Raw genomic sequence first — 11,250 nt, forward strand, 5'->3', positions numbered from 1 at the left:
ATATATATATATAAAAAATATATATATATATATAAAAATATACATATATATATATATATTTTAAAGGTTTTATTTATTTGACAGACAGAGATCACAAGTAGGCAGGGAGGCAGGCAGAGAGAGAGGGGGAAGCAGGCTCCCCACTGAGCAGATAGCCAGATGCGGGGCTTGATCCCAGGACCCTAGGTGAAGGCAGAGGCTTTAACCCACTGAGCCACCCAGGCACCCCTAGAAAAGGTATATTTTTAATTAAGAAATTTGGGAACAGGTCTCACTCTTTCTCTCTTGCTCTCCTTGCCTCTTCTTCTTTTAATTTACTGTCACTCTCTTTCTCTCTCTGATCCTCCCTCCTTCTTTTTTCCCCCAACATTGCAACCATAACAGTTATTCCTGTATATCATTTTCTTATTTCCTCAATTTAAGGTCTTTAGATCACTGCGTGTTTACTGATGAAAATAAGTCCCTAGTCAGGTACCTACCAAGTTGAAAAACGACCAAGCAGGGCTTTAAAAAAAAAAAAAAAAAAGAGCAGTAAGACACATAAGAAATTTGCCTTTCTTTGTTTTTTTCCTCAGTGTTCTTTGGTTTCCACAAGTATGTGTTAGGCAGGAATTCTGAGTGTATTTCCTGAAAGCTTACAACTTTGGCAAAAGTAAAGAAGGAGTTGTCTGTTGTTATTAGAGTGGGTGGGTAGCATTTGTTAAGCTTGGGTAGAGCCCATGCAAATAGAATTTTGGAAGGTTTAGTGATTTTTTTTTAAAGCTATTTACAGGCTATTCCTCAGTGTGCAACTCAGATGATATTTTGAGAATTAATACAATTATTCCGTGAACTGCTTTGATTTTGTTGGCTAAAATGTACCTTATAAATTATGATTTTACTATTACAGAATTAAATAGATTCATATTTTGTTTCTCTTTGCAAGGAATTTCTCAATCAGATAGGTTTCCAAGTGAGATGAAAAATCGCTATGAATTGTCAAAACTTTCCAAAGCCGCCTCATATCCAGTATGTGCACTCCAATGATGTCCAGTTCCATTCCTTTTCTTTTCTTTATATGTTTTTAAGTTTATTTATTTATTTGACAGAGAGAGAGAGACAGCGAGAGAGGGAACACAAGCAGGGGGAGTGGGAGAGGGAGAAGCAGGCTTTCTCCCAGCAAGGAGCCTGATACGGGGCTGGATCCCAGGACCCGGAGATCATGACCTGAGCTGAAGATAGACGTCCAATGACCAAGCCACCCAGGTACCCCCCATTTCTTTTCAAAGTTATCTCTAGACCATGTTAGTATCCCCTTTTCTTATATCTCTGCAATTGTTTTCAAAATTCTGAAGCACTTGATAAAAGTGGTAAACCTTCCCCAGCTATGCTTCCAGTATATTCTGATCTTGGCAGTTGTGGGTGGGGCCTAGGAAACATTTTAAAATAAAGCCTGTAAATGATTCTCAAAACCAGACAGCTTGAGAGCAGTAGTTCTTAAATCTGACTACTTAGGCAGCTAAATAAATAAATAAATAAATAAAAATAAATCCTGGTCTTTGGATCTCACCTCATACCAATATATATGGAATTTTTGATGCCAAGGCCCAGGAATCAGTATTTTTAAGAGTCCTCAGGGGGCTTTTATGTCAATCTAGGATTGAGAATCTCTGCTTTCGAACAACACTCAACTGAATATTAAAATAGCTTCTGAAAAAACATTCCGTAGGATAGTAAGTTTTTTCCTCTAGCATTTCCCTAAGATAAAAGTTATTAAGTTCAAGCAAGTATTAACATCAGAATATTTTAGTGTAGGACAAATATTGTGTACAGTCAATCTGAGTATCAGATATTCAAAATTTCTGGGATAGAATAAGTTAGTCTCTAGATTTTTTTTCAAGAACTCTACCAATATTCTATTTGGACTTTTCAATCATGTATAATTCACTCTGGTAACTAGTTAGGAACAGACTATGATATGCAGATTGGATGCAAATTACCAGGTGAAGTAAGTAGAGAAATGTGGAAGCAAGATTTGAAGTTAATTGCAGTAGAATTTAAAATTATGGTTATAGACAGACTTAATTATCCACCTTTCTTTTTGCTTCCAGAAAAGATTCTGCACAGGTGTATTTACCTAGATGATCTCTAGCATGGTGACTCTTAATTGCATACCTTAGATTTTGGAAAGTGCTGGAAGAGCCAGGTTCTAATCTAGATAACACCACAAGGATGTTGGAAGATTGTTATGCCTCTTGATTTCAGGGAGTTTAGCTTTATTCTTTCAATAAGGTACATAGTTGAGGAAGATCCAGTACCAGATGGTAATGTTGGCTGGGAGTGGTTTTCTCACCTACACTTGGCAGCTCTACTCGGAAGTGGTGCTTTCAATGCTCGAGACTTCCAGTCTATACTATTTAACATAATCACTGGGAAGCTTTAGGTGGTAGAGATGCAATGACACATCTCATTAAAGGTCCTGTAACTAGGAACATCTGACATCTGTGCTGAAAATAGAACTGGATGCAGCCTTCGAGTGGTTACGGATTCAAGTGGTATGCTGTTTTTAAAGACACTATGGAAATTCATTATATTAGCCAAGTTTGTACTTTCTAGAGGCATTTTTTTGACATGGAGAAATAGATTTTAAATGAAGGCGCTGCCCATTTAAAGATGGCCTCCTCCTCAATGGGTTCCCTCTCACTCAGAACTTAGACAATAATTTTAGCTGATTTGTCATTTAATAACAATAGTTACCCTATTTTGAATACCTATGATGTGCTAGGATCCTTTATATATGAGCTATGCAGCCGCCATCCAGCATAGTCCCATTTTGTGGATGAGGGACTTGTGCCCGGAGAGGTTAAGGGACTTGCGGAAAAGCAGAAAACTTCTGTGACAGAGCCAGGATCCTGTCAGCCTTCAGGCTGCCCTGTAAGGTCTCTGTCCATGTAACTACCCACCCCTGCAGTATGTAGAGCAATAAAGTTAATATTTTTTTCCGTAAATTACAAAAAGCAGTTGCCCATAGAAATTGCCCCGTAGCTTGGTACTATAAACTTAGGAAAAAACCCCCAAACTGCAACAACCAGATTCAGCCTTCAAGAAGTTTACCATCAAGACAGTTCTTCATCCAAGAGTGACACCTTGACTTTAGATTCCTCATGCACATTTCTAGGTGTTTTTTTTTTTTTTAAAGATTTCATTTATTTATTTGAGAGAGAGCATGAGCAGAGGGAGGGGCAGAGGGAGAAGCAGACTCCCCACTGAGCCGGGACCCTAGTGTGGGGCTGGATCCCAGGACCCTGGGATGCTTAATGGCCTGAGCCAACCAGGCACCCTACATTTTGAGGTGATTTAACTTTAGGTTTTAAAAATTCTGCATGACTCTTTCCCTTCTTTTTTCTTTCTTTCTTTCTTTCTAAAAATATATTTATTTATCTTTAGGGGAGAGAGAGAGAGAAAGCATGAGAGTGTGGTGGGAAAATTCGAAGAGAGGGGGAGAGAGAGAGAGAATCTCAACACATTCCCCACTGAGCACGGAGCTGATATGGGCTAGATCTCTTGACCCTGAGATCATGACCTGAGCAGAAAACCAAGTCAGATGTTCAACCAATGGAGCCATCCAGGCGCCCCTGCATGACTCTTTTTATTAGAGATTTTAGCGAAATTAGGAAATAATAAGAAACCACATTGAAACGTGTTCATCTTAAATTTGGCCTGGCTGCTCACGCTGCAGAAATTCATTTTCACCCCACTCCCCATCCCCCCTTTCAAGGCCTAAAGTACAAACCCATTGGGAGTCCCCCCCCTTCCCCAAAGGAAATATTTCATTCATATAATGTCTCCTTTGTAATCAACACTGAGAAATGTCACTTTGATTAAACACAACTCTGAATGACTAAGACCATAGTACAATAAATTCTCCAGAGCTATCTTTCAGAACAACTGATTGCTCTCCAGTCTTAATCCTCCAGAGTCTTATTTAATCAAAATGATGTTGCTAATTAAGGATTAAAACCTCCGAATAGAATAAAAAAGAAGGATTTTTCTTTCTCCTTTGGGCAGGTCAAGGAGGCAGAATTTGCTATAAGGAAGTAAAGAGTCCCTTCCACCTTTGGTAAAACTGCATTGTTTTCTGACATTTGGACTGAATCCAAAATAGGCCTGAGTGCTTTGTAATATTAATATAATTGGGGTGGGGGGAGAAAGAAAGGAAAAAAAAAAAGAAAGAAAGAAAGAAAGAAAGAAAGAAAGAAAGAAAGAAAGAAAGAAGAGAAAGAAAGAAAAAAAAAGAGGGAGAGAGAAAGAGAGAGGGAAAGAAAGAAGGAGAGAAAGAAACTGACTGCCTTGGATAGTTAAATATACCGGGATTATTTATGCTAAGTTTTTTTTTCATTTGATGCTTTAAATATGAGTTTTCTTTAAACGTTTTGTCTGATTCTCTCTGTGCCTTGATTTTTTCCATTGCTAACATTGGTGGAAAGACAGAATATTTAGAAAAATGCTGACAACTCATTTCACAGAGAAGAGGGAACAAAATAATGTATCTCAGATATACTTGACATTCACTGATGAATAATAACAAAATATTCTACCTTAAGATCAAAAATTTTTTTGGAATTTGTATTTGATAATAAAAACTGGTTCCTTAAAACTGCATAAAACTGTGTAAGAACTCACTGGGAGAGAAACAGATTCCCAGGAAGGTGGTTTGATTTTCATGGAATACAAACTCTTTTAGGTGTTAAGGGTGAAGTGGATTCCAGACAGAAGGCTGGTTTATGTTTCAACAAATTGTAAAATACTTTTTCTGTCCTTTTTATCTTCTCTCTGCACTGCCTGTGAATTTATAATCTCTGCCCAATTCTCCTCCTACAGGGTAGACAGGGCTAGTAACAGCTACCATTTGGGATCCCCTACTATGTGCCAGATTTTCTGCCTGCAAGACACATATTATTGCCTCTAATAAAACCCAAGAAGAGGGATTATAATAAGCCTTCACAAAGATTAAACTGAGGGGGCACCTTTGTGCTCATTCAGTTAAGCGTCTGCCTTCAGCTTGGGGAATGATCCCAGGGTCCTGAGATCGAGCCCCACATCCGGCTCCCTACTCAGTGAGGAGTCTTCTCCCTCTGCCACACCTCCTGCTTGTGCTCTCTCTCTCTCTCTTTCTTTCTCTCTCTCTCTCTCTCTGTGTTTAATAAATAAATAAAATCTTTAAAAAAATGATTAAAACTTATAGAGAATAAACAACTTTACCAAGGTCAGACAGCTTGTGTTAAGTAGAGTTGAGGCCTGTTTGGCTCCAAAACCACCTTCTGTTGGGTGTGACAAGCCACTTCACACTGGTTTATTTGGAAGGTAAATGTATCAGTGTGCTTCCAGAAGGTGCTGGTAAGCTGCGTTCGTCTGTACCCAACTCATGGGCTCCCACACTTACTGGCTGAATCATTGTCCAAGGCACTGTCACATTGTCACTTGACCCAGACCAGTCAATAACAAACACTGAATTACTGCCATCAACATGGGACCAGAGGGCAAACAAGAGAAATCCCAGGAGGGAGAAGAATGTTGTAAGGCTCATTTCACTCCTACCCAGTGGTGCTTACCAGTTAAAAAAAGACATTTGTTTCTGGGATCCATGCTCCTTAAGGCTGTAAGCACCCGGTGGACAGACGATGGCTCTCAGTCCTCCTGTGCCAAGGCAGATGGCCAGCAATGCTGTGTAAAACAGCTTCTTCTGCTCCTTTTTTGGTATATGGTTAATCATATGGTGAGTGCCTATATAGAAATCTCCCAAGGGAAAAGCAACCACAGATAACAATGCAGTGCCTGTAGACAGAGAAAAAAAGGAGAATAAATATGGCATAGGCCACCTGAATCACCAAACCACATTTTAAATAAGGTTTTTCCTCTGAAAGGAGCAGCATTGTGTGATTGTCTTCTTGAAATACTTGTTAGTCACTGCAATTCTGGAGACAGGATAATTTTTCTAAATGTGAACATTTTCTTCATTATGTCTTTTAATTAATCCAGAGGCCTAGTTTTTCCCCCCTTAGACTTGACCTAGCTTCTCTTGCAGGGTATATAAGCAAATCATGTCCGTTTTAACAAAATTGGGAAATATATAAGAAGCGAGAGATGCCTGTAATCTCACCCCCCAGAGAAAACCACTGTTAGTAAGGGCTATTTTTCCTCAGTCACTAGAGTGATAGAAAACTCAGAGATATCAGACTTGTCAGTAACTTTTAACTTTCTTGTTAAAGAAAAATTTTTTTTTAAAGATATTATTTATTTATTTGACAGACAGAGATCACAAGTAGGTAGAGAGGCAGGCAGAGAGAGAGGGGAAGCAGGCTCCCTGCTGAGCAGAGAGCCCAATGTGGGGCTCGGATCCCAGGACCCTGAGATCATGACCCGAGCCTAAGGCAGAGGCTTTAACCCCCTGAGTCACCCAGGCGCCCCTAAAGAAAATGTTTTACAGAGAACATTATCATAGAGGCAACAAGAGCATAGATCTCTTTGCCTTTTCTACTTCTCTTTCTCCTATTCATGCCCTTTGATTTCTCTCACTTCTGAGGCCACTGAGCAGAGCCATCTTGGCAAACACAGAGGTGAGAAGGTGAGGTGGGTGATTCCGTACTGGACAGCAGGAGGGGGAAGACAGGAAGGGACAAGGGGTGGGAGTCCATCCTCTTTTGCCTTCCATCTTGCAGGGAGTAAACTTAAACATTTCCTTTGTTTGGTAGAAATTATAATTCAATTCCATACTTTTGCTAAGCTCTTTAAATTCTGTAAAACATTTTTATGTATTATATTATTTCATCTTGGAAAAACTTTGTGATGTCAGAAGATAGATTTTCTTCTAAGTTTAAAAAAAAACAACAACACAGGTTCAGGGAGGTTAAGTGACTTGCCCAATGTTATAGAGTATCCCAGATGTAATCTGCTACTTTTCATAATTCCTATCAACTGGTCAAATCATCTTTTTTTGTGGGTGTGTGGTCAATTTGATTAGTGAAAAATGGCTTCTCCCTGTTATTTTTGTCCTCCATTTTATTAATTAAGCATTCATATTTTTGGTATGATTTTTTATATGGCGGCTGTATGTGGTTACTTTTCTCAGTTGGACTATAAGTTCCTTAAAGGCAGAAATTAGGGTCTAAGGTTTTATCTCCCTTACAATGGCTTTTACAACCTGAAGAATATATGCACTCAATATGTGGTAACAAATAGATTTACCATGAGAACGGGCCCTTTATATAACTGAGTTTGAAACATTTCCTATGAAGTTTGGCCAGATATGATACCAACTGCTTTCTCCCTGCCACTCAATCCTTTGTATCTCTGGAAGTATGATGTGAGGCCTGGGGAGGCTAAGGGTTGTCCAAAGGGGATAGGCAGAGAGTTATTTCTTGCAGAAACCATATGCTTAAAGACAAAGCGCTTTTAGTGGTCCATTTGTGTAAATTAGAAAGACACACTCCTTCCATCTTTTTGAGGAAATGTCATAGTGTATTGATTTCATTAGATCAAAACTTTATTTTTATCTGTTGTAAAATTGAAGTAATGAAAATACAAGTCTATGACATGTATGATAGAAAGTCTCCTCTTTGATATGTGCTATATTGGGCACTGCATATTCAGCACACATTCAGAGTAGCTTTGTATAAAACACCAGGATGTGTCATAGCCTCTGCTAGGAGCTAACAAGTCCATCAAAGAGGACAGATAACCAGGTGGAAATTAGATTTTAATGTGGTAAGTGAAATTATAGAGGTATGATTAGAATGTGGTTAAACAATGTGGGTCTTGAAAGAAGGACAGGATTTTTCAAGTCTTGGCTATGGGGTAGGAAGATAAAGGAAGGTTGACAATTTCAGGCATAGAAAAAAAATGCATAAGTAACAGTAGAGAAGTAGGGGATTAGAGGCAAGCAAAAGTTCAGCAGGGTTGAGGTCATATACTGAGAGAAAAGTCTAGAAAGTTAAATTTGGGACAGATTGTAAAGATTCTTATGTACTAAATTGGATTTTGTTTTTTAGATAATAAAGCCAATATATAGATTTATTCTATAGACTTATATAGATCTATATAGATTTATTTTTGTTTATCCTTAGTGTTGTAAATAGAAATGTATATGGATTGGAGTCATACTGACCTCCAATAGCCCAGTAAGTAGTCCAGTGTAATGGTCAAGAAAAAGAAAGCCGCATTTTTGAGCTAAGGATTAGCATTTGAAACAGAAGACACATTTTTGGTAGAACCTCTGATACTCAGTGACTGGTTGGAAATTGATGGCAGCCATGAGTGGGGACACAAGGAAATAGTTTTTAGTAAGAAAATGAATGGATATGGAGTTGACTTGGGTCTTTTATTTGTCAAATTCTAAAATTGGGACTCAGTCCTAGTCTGACGGCTTACATGGGAATTTAGACTGATAGGAATTGCCATGCTAAATAAGAAGTTGCCAAGGGCCATGGATATGGCCTGTTACCAAGTCAGGAAGAGCAAATCATTCAGATGCTTGCTTAAACATCTCCTTATCAGAAAACATTTCCTGATACAGAACAGCAACCATGTCACTGTCTAGTCTGCTCTGTCTCTACCCCCTTACCCTCCTATATTTTTCATCATAACACTCCTGAGCATTTGACATAATATCATTTGCTCATTTATTTTCTCTTTCCCATACAGGAAAGTCACCTTTTAAAAATTTATTTATTTTTTTTAAAGATTTTATTTACTTATTTGACAGAGAGAGGGAGATCACAAGTAGGCAGAGAGGCAGGCAGAGGGAGAGAGGGGGAAGCAGGCTCCCTGCCGAGCAGAGAGCCCGATGTGGGGCTCGATCCCAGGACCCTGAGATAATGACCTGAGCTGAAGGCAGATGCCAAACTCACTGAGTCACCCAGGTGCACCAGAAAGTCACCTTTGACAGAGACGAGACTGTTTTCTTTTCTGTTGCATTCCTAGATCTGGGAGAACGCGTGCCACAGAGCGGTCACTGAAGAGTATTTGTTGAATGTTGAGTGAATATTTGCCGTACAGAGACTTTGTTTTTACTTAACAAAACTGACACAGTGAAGAGTTATAAGTTTGAATCACACTCTAAGTGATGAATGGTGAATGGTAATTTATCATCTGAAACTGGGGGGTATATTGAATACCTGATATCCATCCCTTCCTCATTTATCTCTTCCCCTACCCCCCCAAACCTGCATTTTTGCTCCATTTCATAGTATCGGTGAACTACATACTAACTTCCTAAGTTCCTCAGCTCAGAAACTTGGAGTTAATTTTTGTTTCTCTACCATATTTGTTCTCTTGTTTAGTTGCCAAGGTTTTCATAGTTTTTCACATATTCTCTCCTGGATTGACACTTCTCCTAGACCATCCTCCTGGGATATCCTGGTCTCCTGCTATTGAACCTCTCACTGTGGTTGCCTCTCCTGTTTACTGAAGAAAAACACTTCCCAGATGTGTTTCATCATATCTTCAGTGACTCCTTGATGTCCAGAAGAACAACTTGAACTTTTTAGCCCAAAATTCTAGACTCTTCATCAACTTACTTTCTATACCTTATCAAACAGTCTTGATTTTTCCCCATTTCTCATGAGCACTTCTCTCCCAAAGTTTTGTAGATATATTTTCACTCCCAGTGTTTTGTAGATATATTTGTTTTTTTCTATGTGAAGGAGCTTAGTGTAGCATTTAAATTCATTCATTTATTTAGCATGTAGCCATAGTTCATAATCTAGAAATCATGTCTCCATATTCAATCTTAATTACTCTATGACTAATTAAGAACCACCTTTTGATGAAAACATTCTTCAATTATTGTACATGAACTTCAGAAACCTTTTTAGCACATTTCATCTTAGTTGTGAAGCAGATGAACTTCATGTTACACATAGAATTTGTCACAAATTTGGGCTTGGGGTAGGAAGGGGGGAAGGGAGGGTGTTTGAAGGAGTACAGAAGACAGATATGTAAAGAGATAATTATTATAAAATATAATCAGTGCAACAATATAGGTATCAAAGGATACACACACATACACACACACACACACACACACATGCATTTACTAGCATCCCTCCAATAATACAGAGAACAAAGTAAATTGAGACAACATTCTTACTTCATTTATCACATTTTATACTTAGAGCAAGATAAGGATAAGAGTAAAAATCCTAACAAAAATCAATTAAGTTGCAAAACGATCCAGTCAGAAGAGGATACTCACCTAGAAAATGTAGACATAAGCAAGCATATACCAGCTTGTTTCTTCCTAGACAGACATCAGCAAGCCATCCCGCAAACATAGGGCTAATTATTGAAGTTCCAATAAAACACAAGTTCAAAATGGCTGCCTGGTAATTGGGATAGCCAAGCTTGACAGTGCAAAAGGGGATCATGTTGCAGACGACTTCAAAGAAAGTGAACCTCTCACACATCTCCACCAGAAGCAAACAGATTCCAACCCAAATTTTTTTCACAGCATATGTTGAAGCAAAATAACCAGTATGTCTTTGAGTTTTCTCTTTCTTGCAGCTGTGATGTAAAGATACTTTCTCATCCGTGGTTTTAAAGTCTATAACAGACATGACTACCCTCCTTAAACGCAACTTATGTCAGTGTTTTGAACTTAGTGATTTTTTTTTTTTACTCCCACCCTTCTAATGAAAAAATAAATAAGATCTTTGCTTTGAATTTCACAACTCCATGCTAAAGTTTCATGGGGTTTTTTGCACATTAACATGGGGGAGCACAGGAGAGGAGACACAAGTATTTAAATGTTCACAGTAGCCCAGTGTAGCCAAATCTGACTTGTTTGTCTAATTATTTAGAGGCTAATTAGGCTCCTCCTCCAAACTTATATTGTATTATATGAATCCTGTTGCATACGTGTGGAAACTCATCTGCCTCACACTGATAAAGGTTTAAATACTGAGGCAAAAGAAGCAGTTTTTCAGGAGAATTTGAGCACTAGATCAAGAAATAATTTGAGTCTAATAATTTCTGATACTTTAATTAAACAAGCCAGAACAGCACCAAGAGATAAAGCGCAAAAGGAAATCTGTTTTGAGGGGGCAGGATACCTTATCATTATTACATTTCTTGTTATTTTTGGTTGGAATTCTGATAAGAAAGCTAATTAGGTAACATAAGTGCTAGTACATTTAGGTAACAAGCAGAGTTTGCAAGAAAGTAATTTAAGTGCACTAATGAAAGGAGAAAATATTAAACAAAAACCCTTTTCCT

The 11,250-nt window shown here is 38.3% G+C and overlaps 1 protein-coding gene across 1 annotated transcript in view; it reads right to left on the reverse strand.

Moving 5' to 3' along the window:
* Positions 1-10,592, reverse strand: part of SLC15A5 (solute carrier family 15 member 5) — an 80,364-nt gene extending 69,772 nt beyond the window's left edge. The window contains exons 1-2 of the mRNA XM_032855420.1: positions 10,232-10,592; positions 5,592-5,814 (exon numbers count right to left, since the gene is read on the reverse strand). Of these exons, the coding sequence (XP_032711311.1) occupies positions 5,592-5,814; positions 10,232-10,592 (584 nt within the window). The remainder of the gene's footprint in view (positions 1-5,591; positions 5,815-10,231) is intronic.
* Between the last annotated feature and the right edge of the window lie 658 nt (positions 10,593-11,250).

The sequence above is a fragment of the Lontra canadensis genome, unplaced genomic scaffold (genome assembly GCF_010015895.1).
Source record: "Lontra canadensis isolate GAN:19392208 unplaced genomic scaffold, GSC_riverotter_1.0 scaffold9, whole genome shotgun sequence".
In the NCBI taxonomy this organism is placed as follows: domain Eukaryota; kingdom Metazoa; phylum Chordata; class Mammalia; order Carnivora; family Mustelidae; genus Lontra; species Lontra canadensis.